Source organism: Drosophila gunungcola, unplaced genomic scaffold (assembly GCF_025200985.1).
Source record: "Drosophila gunungcola strain Sukarami unplaced genomic scaffold, Dgunungcola_SK_2 000001F, whole genome shotgun sequence".
NCBI classification, from domain to species: Eukaryota; Metazoa; Arthropoda; class Insecta; order Diptera; family Drosophilidae; genus Drosophila; species Drosophila gunungcola.
In genome coordinates, this window is record NW_026453197.1 from 1,726,029 (window position 1) to 1,743,217 (window position 17,189).

Consider the following 17,189-nt stretch of genomic DNA (forward strand, 5'->3'; position numbering starts at 1 on the left):
TCTTGTTTTTTGATTCTTTAAGTCTCCAAATTGGTATGAAATTTTATAAAAATAAAAAAGGACAAATAACAATACCAGCTTTACTTCCACAGGCTCTCTCCGACGAGGCGGCCATCAAGGATCAGCGGCGCAAATCCTGCTCCCTGCAGCGTCGCAGCGCCAAGCCGCTGGAGACCATCGACGAGAAGGTCAAAGTCTACCCCCAGTCGGTGGGCGTGGCCCGGGGCACCTTTGCCTCGGAGGCGCGTCGCAACTCCCGGCAGTCGACTCCTTCGCCCTCGAGGGCACGCAGCTCCTCCCAGTCCTCCATCGAGTGCTGTCCACGCGATCGATCCCGCTCTAGTTCGCGGGAGTCGATGACGCATGGCGGCGGATCCTCCGACGACCAGGTGGCCACCAAGCAGCGGGCCGAACGTCTGCGCCTGCGCACCCCCAAAAGGGAGAAAGCAACCCGTCATGAGCCGATCGAAGTTCGCGTCCACCGGCACAGCAGTAAGCAGAGGAGCAGTTCCATTGCCACTGCACCGGGATCATCTTCCCTGGAGTCCAAGCGCAGCTCCCATCGGCACAGCCGCGAGGTGGATCACTCCACCAGTGAGACCAAGAGCTCCTCCGGCAGTCGTTTGGTAAGATCGTCCCGTGTCGCCGATGAAAGTCGCCCCAGGCAGAGCACCCATCGCGATCGGGAAAAGGAACGCGACCGAGAACGCTCCCGAGGCACTGAGAAACATCGCGAAGAACTCACACGCTCCAGGGGTAAGTTGTGAAAAAACCTATCAAAAATGACAAACTCTCCACCCAAAGGATCCAAATGAAGGATAAGGATAATCCGGTTAAAATGATCGTGTTTCTTGCAGAACTTCTTGTTTTGGGCTTGCTCATTATGGGTGCCACACAGCCGCAGAGGCTGAGCAAACGTTATAGGTTCGCCATATGAGTTTCAGTTGCGATCAGTTAACACTTAAATAACACAGTTGAACACAAAAACTACACACTTGAACACAAAAAACACTCCGATCAAATTATTTAAGCAGAAGAACTAAGTTTAGCCTTCCAAGACACACTTTTGATTTGTTCAATATCTTGTCAGTAAAAAACTATAACGAAAAGAAACATTTCTTTTCAACAACTTGGGTTTCCGGATTTATTTATTTTCACTCTTTGTTTTGCACTTTGTCACACGCACACAGTAGTTTCACAAAGTTAACATTTAAAAATATAAAACATAAAAACAATTCAAGTAACTAAATAAAACAAGCATTTAACATATTGATTTTGAAAAATGTTTTTGCAATTTCACAATCTTTTTGTATTTGTTTGGGGGAAATTGAGTTCTGATCAGCACACAAATTCAAAACAAAAGAATTTTAACTAGTTTTATTTCAACAATCCTCTTAAAATAGGTCAGCATGTGACATTCTATTTTTCCTTATTATAAGATCCATATTTAAGCTCATGAAAATTACAGGTACATTTAAATTGGTTAAATCAACTTTTAATAGGATCGAAATTAAAATGTAATATTAAACTAATATTAAAACTATACTTTTACTAAGAAAATTCTACCATTAGCACAATTTAGAATGTATTCAAGTTGAAACTAACAATTATCCTTAATATCCCGCCACAGGTCACTCCAGTCGCTCTAGGCACAGTGAGCACCCGTCGACGGGAACGCGGGAGAGCAGTCGGCCAAGTAAGACGAGATCGAGTCGCAGTAGCCACGACACCACGACATCGCACAAAAAGTCCACAACGACAGCCACGAGCACAACGGCAACAGCCGGTTCGAAATCATCGAAAACCACAACGCATAAGCCATCAGCCAGCACCACAACAACAACAGCACCACCCACGCACAACGAACTGACGTACGTATACGTAACGAATTTAGCCCATAATCAAACCATCGAGGAGACCCCCGAGGATCGCCCTGCTAGAGAAGATTCTGCCAAAGAGGCAGACTACGCGAGCATCGACGAGGTGGAGGTGTCAAAAGTCCCACAGCCACCGCCGCGTAGCAAACGCAAGAGATCTATGATCCCAGTGCCCGTAAACCAGACCGCCAGCTATGAGTACCGCACCAAGCTGCAGATGATCCCGCCCAGCTATTCGAATCAGTCCACGCTGAGGTGCAGGAAACCCTCGCTAAAGGCCACCCAATCGACCAGCTCGAGCTTTGCCTTTCTGCCATATTTGCCAGCTAAGAGGAATTCGAGTGTTAGCCATGTTTATGATAACTATCTGCTGTATGCCATGAGTGAAGATCCGGGCAAAGCGGATAAACTAAGGCCATATCAAAACAATCTGAGCAATGAGCATGCCCAGCTTTTTGGCAGCTTTGGTAGCGGTGCGGGGGCGGTGGCCAGAGAGGGGCGTGGCCGCCTGGGCGGCTGGCCAAAGCGGCTGAAAATGCGCCAAGTGCGCAGCACCGTTTCCACCCACCAGCCCTTCGGCATCTGCACATGTTCATAGTCAGCGCGGGATAGAAAAAAAAAACAAACCAAAAAATCAAAAAATCAGAATAAATATATAGTCCTTTGGCTGCCAGGATCTCGTCACAAAAATATATAAACACACCCAAAATAATACCCAATGCACGTATACGTTTGACACCACTGCCGGCAAACTGAGAACTGCATTTTCCTAACCCAAAACAAAACAAAACAAAACCACCCAACCACTGTGTTCCCCACTACTAATACTAAACCCCAAAAATAATACTCAAGCGTGAGAGATTTTCGTTGTTAATTTTCGATTATTATTTATTTTGGAGCGCACACAATCAAAAACTCGGCCAAAGCACACACTCGCACAAAATGAAAAAGGGCCTGTCTGGGTTCAGTTTTTACTTTTCACAGCGTAAGCGATTTTTCCAAATTTCGTTTTCTTTTTTAACCCCCAGTATTGCATGTTGGGTTTACGAAAAACGGTTTGGACATAGGTATAACTGATTTCATTTAATTTCGCAAGCATTCAAATTGTAGCAATTAATATAGACTTTTATTTCAATAGAGTTAAAACTCAAATAATACACTTATTTAAATATTTTAACAACCTAATTCTCTATCTATTCAATTGACCTCGCATGTTTGACTACTATTAACAAACTTAACCCACGTAAATTTCTAACCTCATGCACACTTTGCTCTATCAGTAGAATCAAGTCTAAAAACTGACTATGAACATGTTGCTGGAAACCAGAAACAAAAAAAAAATTCAACCGAAATCATCAATGAAATTGGAATTAAACAAACAACGAAACACAACATCTCAAGCAGCCTTGCTCTATTCTATTTTTCTTTAGCAACTGGAACTACGTAGTTGAAGTAGCAATTTGGATTATCATAAGAAAAAACCAAACAGTAGAAAGACTATTAAAAATATATTAATCTTTGGATTGAAATAACAAAGCTAATCGGGTACTTTCTGTTTCCCCAGACACGGTAAAGGCACTCTGAATGGACACCACCATCATCAGCACCAGCACAGCAGCAGCGGCAAGCATCATGGATCCGGACATGGTCATCGGGAGCAGCAGCCACATCATTTGCATAGTCTGACCACTTCGTCGATTGCCGCCAGCAGACATCAACGCGATCGCCACGGCAAGGACAGGAAATAGTTGTGGGCAAACTGTAGCGAGGAAGCAACGAACTACTAATGAAATGAGAGACACCTAATTTAAATGACATATATTTACATTTGTAATATTTACGTACTAACACCCAAACGAGCGACCAACCAACCCATTTCGATGAGACTTTCTTTTGGTAATTTGCGAAATTTTCTGGCATTGTGAAAAAATTTCAAACAAATTACTCGAGGTTGATGGGACCCAAAACTAACCGATTGACTAACATTCGATATTGCAAAATGTGACTTTGAAAATGTTCCAGCTCCCAGTTCCTGATCGCATTTCCACACATTTTCCCACTCCCAATCACACATAAGCGCTTTGGCATTGCACTCAAAATTCAAGTATTAAAATTATGCCAGCAGTTCCCCAAAATGAAACTAAAAACTAAACATATAAAATAACAAATGATACTCATATATATTCTTCGATAGCATTTAGTATACGACAAGCAAACGTGAATGAAAATAAATATAATACATTTTTCAATTATAATTATTGTGCAATGATTAAGTGGGAGGGGCTAAACATTTTACAACATTCAGGTACAACAATTTAGGTATGAAGATCAAAAAGAAAAATATTTAATTGTTCATAGACACTTTAACAAACTTAAAAGTTGTTATAAAAATTATAACAACAACTTTAACAATATGGTAAAATCGCCAACAACTATGCGGTTTTAACTCTCAATTTTGAATTAAAATTGTATAAATAAAATAGTTAGATAGACAATCTAGGTAAACAAAAGACAGTCGGTCGATGTAGTGATAAAACAATGTCGAAGTTCTTTTTCGCAGACCCCTGCTAACTCTGTGAAAAGCTTTTTCGCAGCTTTTGAGCCAAGTATTTCATTATATATATTTTACTTTTTATCACTAAACTCACACAGACCAACGCGGTGATAGGTAGTAAAGCTTATGGGTGCTCGTTATAACAATAATCCTCTGCGAGCGAGAAAATTGAAGGGGCTCTCAGTTGTTGTCCAACTGCCGTCACGTCCAACTAAAATCGACCACTTTCTGTGCCGTGAGTAAAATGTAAGAAAACTGATAAAAAAAAAAAAGCAACAAACAAATCAACTTCCACTGCAATATGTTTCGACGGGGCCTCTGATAAGAAAATTGTTTACATAAAAACAAAAATGAGAGCAGCATATTTTGGAAATACACTTTTAAATCTCCACATCACTATGTATTTCAGCGTGAGAAGTCATTTAAGACACCTGCTGTGACACATATATGAGTCATCGATCTGATGGGCAGATAAAACACAAATCTGCATTATCAGACCGAAAAATATCGAAAGAAAAACGTATATGTGTCTTCCATCAAGTTTAATTGTGGTAACACCTGTGTTGATAACTGCCTAGAGTTATTTCGTTAAATGAGTCACACGAATGTTTGGCACAAAGTTCAAGCCTTCTTACTTACTAATTGCCCTACTTTGGCTAGTCAAATAAAAATTGTTATAAGCTTACTAATTTATAATAATAAATAAAGAGCATTTGAATAACCACAGTGAAGGAATTATATTAATAATTTTATTAATACGAATAAAAAATATAAAATATAACTTAAGTCCTACACTGATAAAAATAGTAAAAAAAAATTTTTTTAATTTTAAATTTCAGTTTTAATTGTATTTTGTTTTAGTTATAATATAAACACCAAACTTCTATCCTATTCTAGCGTATCTTATCGTTTTTGAGCATTTGGCTTATCTTGTCTGAATTGGCGGTCTAGGCAACACCAGCGCATACAAAACACAGCAGGTAGTTGACCACCTTCAGCTTAAACAAAAGCAATTTGCCATATCATTTACTGATAAGTAAATATATATATAGTTTTTCACTGATTAGAAGTGAAACCTCCCTTTGTGTCTAAGTTTGGACTGCTGCACACTTTATTTAACTTTCGGAATCGATTCGCAACGGTTGTGTATCATTTTCTGCTTGTCCAAGAAGTTAGTCTAGCTTTCTTTAGTCCAATGTTTAGACACAAATATTTTATAATAACCTTTGATATTCCTGACTTTACAGAGATTAAACTAAATTAGACAATATGTCGCTTCTAACCGGCAGCGCAAATGCGGTGAAATACACGCTCTTTGGATTTAACTTGATCTTTTTGGTAAGTAAATTACATAGTTTTGTTTGGATGAGTCACCAGTAGCAGCCTACTGATAAACAACATGTGAAGATTAGATTGGCCAACGATTGATGGTCACTTTCTATTGGGAATCACCTTGATCAATTTCATATAATTAAATATTTATATTACATTTTCAAATAGACTTTGATGAATATTTAATTGACCTTTCAAGGGAAATTTTTTTATTTATTACTAATTCGGCTCTCCTGTTCTGGCTCCAGATACAAAATTTAACAAAATAAAATTAACAAAAAATTTGAATAAAATAATACATATTTTAATAACAAATAACGTTAATTTTTGACATTAATTAAAATTTTTTTCTTACTTTTTGTAAAATTTTAATGAATTTAGAGAAAAAAAACGTAGGTTTTGACTTTAAATCTAAATATTAAAATTATTAAATATTAAAAATTAATTTTGTTATCATATTTTGATTTATTAAGCTCCAGTATTATGTTATGTTAAAGTTTAAAGAATAATGTAGGTATCTGCTACATTCCATTTCAAGAACGTCATTAATTTAAACAAACACAACGTCTGAAAAACCTAAAAAAAACACTATCTTATCATATTTGCTAGCAAATGTCAAAAAAATACGAATTTCTTTTATAGGTTTTAATGGATCCGTATAGAAAAAGATTCCTGGAAATAGTTAGTCAACTTCATAAATATGTCAAAAGCAAATTATAATTAATTATGAAACATATAACAAATCAAAGATTTTTTAGGAGATTCGGAGAATTGTTATTATTAGTTGTTAATATTGATCACAAAACTTCTCCAACCAGATCACTGGCATTATTCTGATCGCCGTTGGAGCCGGCGTTGGTGCGGTCTATACCGGCTATGAGCTCTTCTTGGCCGGCAAGTTCTTCTCGATCCCCACGTTCCTGATCGTGATCGGATCCTTCATCATCTTGATCTCGTTCTTCGGCTGCTGGGGTGCCCTGAAGGAGAATTACTGCCTGGTGCTCGGCTTCTCGATTATGCTGGCCATCATCTTCATTCTCGAACTGGCTGCTGGCATTAGTGGCTATGTGCTGCGCAGCGACGCCTCCAAGTTGATCAGCACTTCGCTGACCAACTCTCTGAAGGAGTACAATACCTTCAATCAGAACCCGACCACTCGTCTCTGGGACGATGTGCAGCGGCAGTTCGAGTGCTGCGGTGTGAACAAGTACCAGGACTGGATTGTGACCTATCCCAACCAGTCGCTGCCCATCTCGTGCTGCTCCATTCCGGTGGGTGCGGCGGGCACCTTCAACTGCTTCGCCAACAGCACCAGTGTGGACGACCGCCACATAAATGGCTGCCTCGATGGCTTCTCCAACTATATTGCCGCCCATGCGGTCAGCTTGGGAGCAGCGGGCGTGGTCATCGCCATCCTGCAGGTGAGTTGACCCGAGCTGCAGACGCACCTCATGGCTTCTCTCGATCGAATTTGATTTTAAACCTAATATTTAAACCAAATAATGGGTCTTTACTAATTTTGGTACATATTTATTTACCATTTTTGTAAAGCCTCTTATTTCTGAATAGATGATAAAACATGTCTGGTTTTTCTGATTTTGCATCCACAAAAACAAAAGTTAAAATTTAAAAAAAATTTTAAAGCTTAATGAATTATCACCTAATAGAAATCCTAAATTATATATTTTAATAACTATTCAAAAAAAAAAGTTTGAAAATGTTCCTAAAATTATATGCGTTTTAGTCAATTTATGAAATTTGTTTGTTTTTTTTTTTTGTTGCAATTTCTGCTTATTGACAACCAAAACTGATCAAAAATATCGACATCTTAAATAAGAACGTCTCAAAAGACGAACAGGTCTTATTTATCATGGTTTTATTTACATTTTTAAAATTTAGGCAACGACTGTAATCTATTATTGATTCATTTGGGTTTGAAAATGTATATTTAAATCAAACTTTTTGGATTTAACGCCATTATTCTTGATGAAAACCTCTTCCTCCAGTTCATACTATTACCAAACTAATTGCATTTTTCCTCATTTTCTTTCCAGTTCTTTGGTGTAATCTTTGCTTGTTATATTGCACGTGAGATCAAGATTCGTAACGGAATTACTGGTTTTATCTAAGTCCAGAAGAACTCGATTCTTTGAGTTTCGGAACAGGTGCTAGAGGAGCCGAATCCCGCTATTTAATTATAAGACATTCCTAAATTCATTGGATGTTTTTAGCTTAATATTGACTTTTTCTTCTGCTTTTATGAATAAACATACACATTTATAAACAAACTGTACTTTTGTCAAGTATTCAAACTAATTTATATGGATTTGTATTCTTTTATTTCCTAAGCTATTGAAAGTCAAATAGGTTGATATTGGTCGGATTTAGAAATCCAATCTTATCGTTCTTATCTTAGTGGTATTAGGTTCTATAAAATTTGAAATGCATTGTTCGTTATCACATTAACACTCGTACCCACACATTACCTAAGTTATAATAAGAGTTTTTTTCTAAGAATTTCATACTTTTCATATTACATTTTTTGTTAGCACAGTCATAATACGTATTTTTTACTTCTGTGTAATATGTACATTGTATACACACATATTTTTTACAGTGGGTAAAATGTTTATAAAAATTTTCACCGAGTGCACCATAAGAAATCTGCTAATGCAGTTCAGTTATCACTCATACGTACAGTTGCCTTTATTCGGAAAATTGATTTTAACTGGCGTACGTTCTGAGAAATTGCAATCTTTGAGCAACGCATGAGTCTTTGACACCAATGGTTTTTAAATAAAAAAATATCTACCACGATAATCAATCCAAACGCACTAATGTACATAAAGTGCAAAGTAATGACAATTGTGGATAACAACGCTCTTACAATTTATAAAATTAATTATTGTTATTAATACAAAGTTTTTCAACACATTTTTGTTGTATTTGTTGAACTAATACTTTTTTATCTTCAATTAAAAAAAATTTTAGGACACTAATAAAACGATTACGTGGTTAGTAATAAACTGCCTATAAAATCTGTACAAAAGTGGAAATTATCATATACTATTATTTATTGTCTGGGGCACACTGTTAACACGTCCTACATTTTTAAAACTACGTTTGGAGTCAAACTTGCATATCACTCGTATAGTGAAAAGGGTACTTTGAATTCGCTGAAAAGTATGTAAAGCGCTTCCGATCCTAAAAAGAATATATATTCTTGATCAGGAACAATATCCGAGTCGATCTAGCCATTTCAGTTTGTCTTCTCACTACGAGTCACCGTTGAGTCAGTTATAAAGATTTCTTCTTGTCTAAAAATACAACAAAAACAACTAAATTTCGATAGAGAAGACAAATTAAAACCCGTATTATTTTTAAAGATTTTTAGGAAACATTATTAGCATAAAAAATAACTGAGAATAACAGTCTTTAGATTATGAGGACCCATATAAGTCATACTTAGATCAAAAATAAACCCATTCAGAACAAATAAAACTATTATTTCCCACCCAAGTCAGACAACGAGCCAACACATTTATGAACTGGAACACCTGTGTTTGCCTGTGAATAATTAAAGCTATTCGGAAGTGCAGTGCGATTAAAAAATCGATAAGCCTTAAGCTTGACTTACTTAAAACTGAAAATAAATCGATATTATACTCGATTGAGGCTAACGGCATTGACATGTGAACTTGACATGTAAAGACATTCAAAGGGATAGGTAGTTAATTGCAGTTAATTAGATATTTTTAAAACCGCACTGAATGTTCAATCGTGTCGCTCAAATATTCGATTACAGAAATTCCGTCATATTGCGAAAACTCGACTAATGAACACAAGGAAATCATTATCTTATCTACTATTTGTCTAACTGGAAGACCACGAACAATTACTACCTGATAAGCGTCGCTTGGAAAGATGAGTGTGGAAGTTCCAGCTGCACTGAAAGAAATTTCCAAAAAACATTTTAAATTTGTTTATGTAAAAGTAAACAAAACGAAAAGATAAAAGGAGTATGATTAAAGACTAAGCCCAGTTTTCTCTAATATGTAGATTGGATCTCTAAAATAATAACATTTAAGTAAAAACTATGCTTTTCTAAAAAAAAAAATTCATTACCCCTGGATAATAAAAAAGAAAATTTAAAAAAAAATGGTGACTAATGGCTAGGTGAATCTTAAGTTGAAAAGGAAGAAGAACTAAACAAAATTGATTTTATCGAGGGAACATTTTTAGGGGCGAAACCAAACATTATAAAGCCCTTTTGCGAATAAAATTTTCGCGCAGTGCATGAGCGAGTGGGTGGGAGTGGGTGGCAAGGCCAGGCGGCACCTGCCAGAGCGTGGGAGAGAGCGAGACTGACTCGCAGTTGAGCTCGTCGATTGCGTTTACCGTTTTGCCACTCAGTTCACGTGTGACTAGCAAAAGTTAAAGTACGTTCACTGCCGACTCGGTCGGCGACAAATCAAAACGAGCGATATACTATATACTGTATATCGGAATCGGCCTGTTAATAACACTTTTACAAATTGCTTCTTACAACCGACCGAAAATCCGAACAGCACAATGAATCGGGAATTACAATTGAACTCGGGCATGAAGTGCGCCAAATACATGCTCATCATAGTGAGCTTTATGTTTGCGGTGAGTCGATCCTGCAGCCTAATCCTCTATTTATTCGATCCATGAATCACAATTCCGCCATTTTGATTTATTTCCATTTTTCTGCGCGTTCTTTTTTTAAGATATGACACACCTATTCTTATCAACCATTAAGAAATGCGTGTGTGTTGGTATAGTTTTTTTTTTTTATTTTTGTGAATCATTTTTCACCTACGTAAGTAGGTGATAGGAAAATAAATGAGAGCAGACTGGAAAATCGGAGAGAAAGAGAAACGGTTCAAGAGCAAGCAAAATGTTCTCTTTTATACTGTTAGCTTTTAAAAACAAATATCAACATGATCAAAAACAATTGTTAAAGATATCAGAAATAACAAATAGAATTCAACGATTAAAATTTATGGCTTAACAATGAACAATTTAATAAATTAAAATGTTTACAAATCTGATAAAGATGTATGTAAAACAATTTGTTGTTTGAAATCTGTTTTTGATGGCTCCTAGCATTATAACCTTTCTTCCAACTTTTTCATTTAATTGTCAGCCAATATTTCACCATTCTTAAATATCTCTGTTGCCATAAAACTGTATAGCAATTACTCATTTTGATAAGATAACAAGGCAGAAATACATTTCGATGTGTTGGAAAAAATGTACGAGTGCATAAGTATAACCGGAACCAGATCTGTTGATTAACAATTTCAAATATTTACAAACTTGTTTTTAAACAAAAAAAAACACTTGTTTACAAACGTTTAAATGAGTAGTTAAAGCAAACAGAATTTAACAAATAAAATTACCAAAAAAATAAAAAAATTAATAGAGTTTTACTTATACTCTGAACTATGTTAAGTATAATCTGTGAGTGACTTTAATTATATTTATTTTAATTAATATTTGATATACAAATCTTATTACATTTTAACTTTCCATTTCAAAAGCATTATTTAAAAAATCACAGCTGTTTGGCAATGCTAAATATTCCGGAGTGGGTTATTAGCTGATCGACACAATAATAGATACAAAGCCCCACTGAGTGCATCACCATACCCCTTATCACGTAACCACTGCGTTTCATGTGCTCACAAAGTCACACTGAAAATCTCGCCTCAAATTAGATCTGACATGCAATTTGCAATGATTTTGTACAATGGTTTCCCTTTTCCCGCAGCTGACCGCCATCCTCCTTATAATGGTGGGAACTACGATCCAGACGATCTTCGGCGACTTCAGTCTGTTCATCGATGGTCACTTCACGTCTCCTCCGGTACTGCTCGTCGCCATTGGAACCATTCTGATCGCAGTGGCCACTCTGGGAGCTTATGGCGCCGTCAAGGAAAGTGTGATGGTCATTAATCTGGTAAGTCAATTACTTCAAATAAAGTTTAAAGGTAGATTAAATCGAAGAAACATGGATATAATGGACTTCCTTATCATATGGTACACCGTTATCAATTCACCAATTAATTTAATAAATATATTTAAAACTGCATTTTTTCTTATCTGTGTATATTGATTTGTAAGTCATTTGCCATATAGAAAATCCAAATATATCTATGTGGCACATGACTTATAGTATTCTGTAACTTTATAAATACCTTGTATTTAAACATCAATTGTTTCTCTGAGTGAATTTCGAGTTCGTTACCTTGATTACCTGTTTAATTATTTAAGGAACCTGCTATACCCTTTACACTTTAGTCATCAAAGAAACATGAAAGTGTTTAAAACTTTTTGGGATAACTATATTCACAGCTTTAAATTGTGATGCCACAAACTGACTTACTAATTTCATTCTTCTAGAAATGGACTCATCCTAATGAGTCTGAAGAAGAAAATAGTTTATCCGTCGATTTTGGGGCCTTTTTGAGAACTTCATTTTTTTTTCAATAAAAAAATAGAATAATACTCTTTATATAATTTTAGTACGGAGTGTGCCTGTTCCTGGTGTTCATTCTGGAGGTCTCTGCCGCCATCGCCGCCTTCATGATGCAGTCGCAAGTGAGGGAAATGTTGGTGCGTACAATGCACCAGGCCCTGGAGCAATACGACCACGATCCCAAAGTGAAAGCTGGAGTGGACTTTATGCAAACCGGGGTACGTTAAATCTATAAGATAAAGTTTTTCTATGAAATCAATTAAATACTAGATTTAATTTACATCAATTTTGAACATACATGTTTCAAAAATCTTTAGAAATGTTTACATTTGTATTATAAATTAATTGTCATTTAAATGATTGTTATTTTAATTCGAATAAGAACAAATATTTGAAATTACTTACACATTTACCAAAATAGAATTTTAAAGTTTATTTTCCGAGTGCTCGAAATCCTTTTCATTCACACAAGTTTGGCTTGAAAGATTTTGTAGCTTATATTAAATATAAATAAAGAAAAATTATTTTATTCCCTGGCTTACAGCTTGAGTGCTGCGGAGTTGACCAGCCGGAGGACTGGAAGGAGAACTTCGCGCCCAACAAGAACTCCACCCTCGGCTCCGACGACGTGGTGGTGCCCAACTCCTGCTGTGGCAAGATGGCCAGGGGCTTTACATTCGCCGAGGAGGTGACCTGCCTGGAGGCCTTCGACTACGGCTGCTTCCGCAAGATGAACTTCATCGTGTCGCAGAGTTCCATGCTGGTTGCCACCGGAGCCACCACGGTGGCCTTCGTCCAGCTGCTGGGCGTCCTCTGTGCCTTCATGCTGGCCAAGACGCTGCGCCGGAACAAGTCGATCCGCGAGGCACGCCGCTGGCAGCTACAACAGAGCCTCGGCGTCCTCATCTCTGGCGGCAAGATGGCCCCGCCCCAGAACTCGGCGGTGACTGGCTACCAGCAGCTGGACAATTGTGACACCTACACGCCCCAGAGCCCCAGTGTGAACTAGGCTTTGCCATCGCGATAGAGGCCATAAATTTATACCGTATAGCACACCCCAAAAAGATCCCTTTGTACATGTAACTTTTTAAATTGTTAACTTAAAACATAGTTGAACGAAATAAACGCGGTGGTCCTAGGACCACATGCTGAAATAATTGGTCAGTCAATTGGGTAAGGGATTCAATTAACAAAACAGTAAGTGTGTGAAAAATATCGTGGATAAAAATATGTCTTAAATAGACGTTCTATTTGAACAACTCTTTGTTAGCAATTGTACAATTGAAGGCAAAGATACTAGCCATTGTTATTTGCTTTTAATTCTCCAACTTAACTTCCAAGCTTTTAAACAACTTTTATGCTTAACAATTCATTTAAGCGTGTTTAATTATTAAATTTAAATATTTCCATTCTAATCATCAAATTAAGTTTTAAATACATAGCTTCTTAAATATAAGTGCTTGAATTAAGTTCAAATTTGACTACTCCGTATCTGTCCTGTTTTTACTTAGCCAATAAAAAATCTAAGTATAGGAACATTATGGTTTTTATGTCAAAGCTTAATGTGTAGAAAGTTGATACGGCAACTTACAATACCATGTGAGAATCGACTCTGTGAGAGGAAAACAATTATGTATTTTTAAACACAAATTTTTGTTTCTTATACTCGAAATTCTAAAAGAAAAGGTCCCACATGCACTGAAAGAAATAACAAGTTTCTCCGAATCTTTATATTTATTGAAGGGATATTAGTAATTTTTTGGGTGTATATGTATATTTCAATGTCTCAATAGCAAATAGATAAATTGATCTAATAGGGTTTTCGATTCAGTGCTTATTCTATCTATCATCTATTTAAATCGATTTGAAAGTTGTTTGACACGACATCCAAAAACTTGATTTTGGCGATAATCTTATGAACACCGCACTCAGAAAAAAAACCAAGAGTTTTGTACTTGTTTTAAGTATAAACGCTCATGAAAGTGAGTCAAGTTAGGAAAATTGTTATTTTTGTCATTAATTCTGTTTTTAAGAATGTTTTATTCTTAAACCATAATTCCTTACTTAAGAAATTTTTGGTCGGTAATTAATAGTAAATAGTGCTTAAATTAATATTGAATTCTGCTTAATTTAAGTTTTAATTCTTTTTAAATCAAGTATAACGTGCACTTAATTGAAGTACGAATTATACTCGAATTAAGTATTAAAAATTCTTTAATCAAGAAAGATCATTATTTGGGTTAAGAATGCATGCGGCTTAAATAAAGAACAATAAATTCATATTTTAAACATTACGAACTCTTTAAAAAAGAATATTTTAATCTCAAATCAAGAAAGAAACTATCCCAATTTAATTAAATAAAACTCTTAGCATGAGCACTATTGGTTCTTATAATAAGAAAAATTTTGCTTTATATAAGAGCATATACAATTTTAAATTTATTTATTATTGTTTTCTTATAACTAATTGGAAAAAGGGATACAGTTTGTATTGTATTAGGGATATGTTTTGGATCTTAAACATATTTTAGTCTTATATACGACTTTGAATTGTTTACAGTATATACATGTATTGGAAAGGTAATAAATATACGAATAAATATACAAAACGCATACTCCATAAATACTTGAGTGGACCGCACTTCTTAATTGCAGAGGCATAATGGACCATGAAATGAAATGAAATTATTTTATTAAAGTTTTAGCTGAAGAAATAACTTACCTCTGCCTTCCTCCATGATAACAGCTTCTCCCGAAACCTCAGGCGGGGTCCCAACGGAGGCACAGCTTCCCTTAAATTTTCTTCCGTTATGATATATTTTAAATCACTATATCTTATTTGAGCATCTAAAAATTTAAAATTAATTTTGAAAATGCTTATAGTTATATAATTTAATTATAATTTAATAATTTTATTTATTGAAATCGTATTTGCTTACTCATATATGGTACACTGGTAAAAAACGAAATATTGAATCTAAATATGGGAATATTAGTTTAAATATGAATGAAGTCTTGCTATTTAATATGTATTGTATTTAATATTATGATTTAATATGAAATATTTCAATAGAGAAACATATTAAAATAAAATATTTCATTTTTTTTATCAGTGTACATGTATACGTATGAATACATGTATATGTATGTGTAAAATACTATGTGTGCACATAATTAGTGCACGTGCACGAGCAATCAAGAATAATTTGCAGATCATAGGAATGCATGTTAAAATAGTAAGAAACCCAACTTAAAAGTGATCGTACACATAAAACGTAAAAAAAATGAGCGGTACGTAGCTTGTTCCAGGAAAAAAAAAAGAGTTGAAACTTTTCTATACAAGCAACGTACCGCTCTTTTTTTTACGTTTTGTATGTACATACGATCGCTTTTAAGTTGGTTTTCTTACTATTCTCTAAGCGTTTTTTTTAAGCAACCGATTTCAACGCATTATTTATTTTTTTAGGATTGCAGGTGCATTAGGTTAGGTTCTTTAAGCCGGTCACACACACACGTTCTTTTAAGTATATAAATAAATAGTACATAAGACAAAACTCCGACGCGCACTTTTATTAAATAAACTTTCTATTACGATTGGCTTGTATTACTTACCTTTAAGGTATTCACGAATGTCTTCACATTCGTTTTCCTTCAGAAATTCCTCCAGCTTTTCGTCTTCCGCACTCAGTTTCACACATAACTTCAAACTTAAAAACGCGGAGCTTCTTCCTAGAGCTGGAATAAGTACTCAGAATAATATCGATTGTCGATAGACGCTTTTTTCAGCAGTTGGCCATACCGCTCAGATTTGGTCATGTTATAACTCTAATCTATATATCCTCCCAGGCGTAGTTTTCCAACATGAATATTATTTAAGCAACAACTTTTAGTTTTTGTTTATGTTGGGGCTACAAACAAAATAAAACAAAAATTAAATACCGACTATCGATGTTTTTCCATCTCTACTCATCACACACGCTTTACAAAAAGCACACATACATTTATGTGTGTATTGTTTGACAACAGTTATTTGGGCTTATTCCGGGAAAGCGTTGCTTTCAAGAATCCGTTATGTCGAAAAAAATGCATGTCGTATATAGTACACACAAACTTGTATGGACAAACAAATACGAATGACGCTATAAATTTGTTTTAAGAATTTTGCACTATCCTGTTGAAAATAATGAGAGAAAAGAATGACCGATCTTAGAAAGATTTAAGCTTGATTAAAGAAATGTTTTTTCTTAAATTTTGTTCACTACATTTGAGTACATGCCTTCCTTAATTTAAGAATTTCCTATACTTGATTTTCTGAAAGCATGAACTGCGATAGATTAATATAAGAAAACTTTCTACTTATTATGAGGAATATTCTCTTGGAATTTGTTCTTCTTAATATAAATTTTGTACTTGTTTTAAGAATTTTATACTTCATCAAGTATTATTAAGGATTAATTGTAGTTTAAGAATTATTTTTTTTAATTTAAGCAGAATAGGAAAAAAATACTCAAAGCAAGAATATCAAAAATCAAGTACTATCGTACTTAATTTTTGAGCGGCGTTTTTTTCTGAGTGCGTAGACGTATAAAACTATATCACAATAACTTAATATCTCTTGATTCTTTCAGTGCTGCTTATCAGCTTAAAAGTCTACAAAATATTTTACACGTCTCCTGGGAGGTTCTTTCGAGTGCAAACTCAACATAATGGTATGCCACTTACGTTCACCATTTCAGTTCACTCGTGTCAAGCAAAACTAAAAGTATGTTCAATTTCTGAGTGCGGGTCCGATCAATTAATGAAATACTTTCGAGTTAAAAATCAAGTTTTTAAGAAACAACTATCAAAAAAAATATTTTAGAAAGTCATTTTTGGCTTATGAAATAATGTTATTTTTGGCTATTTACCATTACCATGGCTC

At 35.4% G+C, this 17,189-nt stretch overlaps 3 protein-coding genes and 1 long non-coding RNA gene across 18 annotated transcripts in view; 3 read left to right on the forward strand and 1 right to left on the reverse strand.

The window, feature by feature from the left end:
• LOC128262638 (serine-rich adhesin for platelets) overlaps positions 1–4,132 on the forward strand; it is a 43,571-nt gene extending 39,439 nt beyond the window's left edge. For 7 of the 11 annotated variants that reach the window (XM_052997011.1, XM_052997010.1, XM_052997006.1 and 4 more), the window contains 3 exons: positions 93–756; positions 1,631–2,862; positions 3,442–3,581. In XM_052997011.1, coding sequence (XP_052852971.1) covers positions 93–756; positions 1,631–2,475 — 1,509 coding nt within the window. In that variant the 3' untranslated portion in view covers positions 2,476–2,862; positions 3,442–3,581. Of the gene's footprint in view, positions 1–92; positions 757–857; positions 925–1,630; positions 2,863–3,441 lie in introns of those variants that run through there. The other 4 variants (XM_052997015.1, XM_052997017.1, XM_052997012.1 and 1 more) reach the window with 2 other exon arrangements.
• A 388-nt stretch (positions 4,133–4,520) lies between these two features.
• On the forward strand, positions 4,521–8,051 carry LOC128262644 (CD63 antigen). 4 transcript variants are annotated; one of them, XM_052997032.1, is made up of 5 exons: positions 4,526–4,677; positions 5,329–5,411; positions 5,679–5,769; positions 6,582–7,184; positions 7,818–8,051. In XM_052997032.1, exons 3-5 carry the CDS (start codon positions 5,701–5,703, stop codon positions 7,890–7,892), a joined length of 747 nt encoding a protein of 248 aa, XP_052852992.1. In that variant the 5' UTR covers positions 4,526–4,677; positions 5,329–5,411; positions 5,679–5,700; the 3' UTR covers positions 7,893–8,051. The 4 variants fall into 4 exon arrangements, with proteins under 4 accessions (XP_052852990.1, XP_052852992.1, XP_052852993.1 ...); XM_052997030.1 differs by lacking the exon at positions 5,329–5,411 and having other exon boundaries at positions 4,521–4,677; XM_052997033.1 differs by lacking the exon at positions 5,329–5,411 and having other exon boundaries at positions 4,552–4,666.
• A 2,106-nt stretch (positions 8,052–10,157) lies between these two features.
• Positions 10,158–13,425, forward strand: LOC128262643 (tetraspanin-6). The gene is made up of 4 exons (XM_052997029.1): positions 10,158–10,413; positions 11,561–11,749; positions 12,316–12,486; positions 12,813–13,425. Exons 1-4 carry the CDS (start codon positions 10,336–10,338, stop codon positions 13,275–13,277), a joined length of 903 nt encoding a protein of 300 aa, XP_052852989.1. The 5' UTR covers positions 10,158–10,335; the 3' UTR covers positions 13,278–13,425.
• A 1,334-nt stretch (positions 13,426–14,759) lies between these two features.
• Positions 14,760–15,998, reverse strand: LOC128262649 (uncharacterized). 2 transcript variants are annotated; one of them, XR_008268360.1, is made up of 3 exons: positions 15,881–15,998; positions 14,991–15,115; positions 14,760–14,909 (listed from the first exon to the last, which is right to left on the reverse strand). It is a non-coding gene; the product is annotated as an uncharacterized LOC128262649 (long non-coding RNA). The 2 variants fall into 2 exon arrangements; XR_008268359.1 differs by having other exon boundaries at positions 14,760–14,912.
• Positions 15,999–17,189: the final 1,191 nt, after the last annotated feature.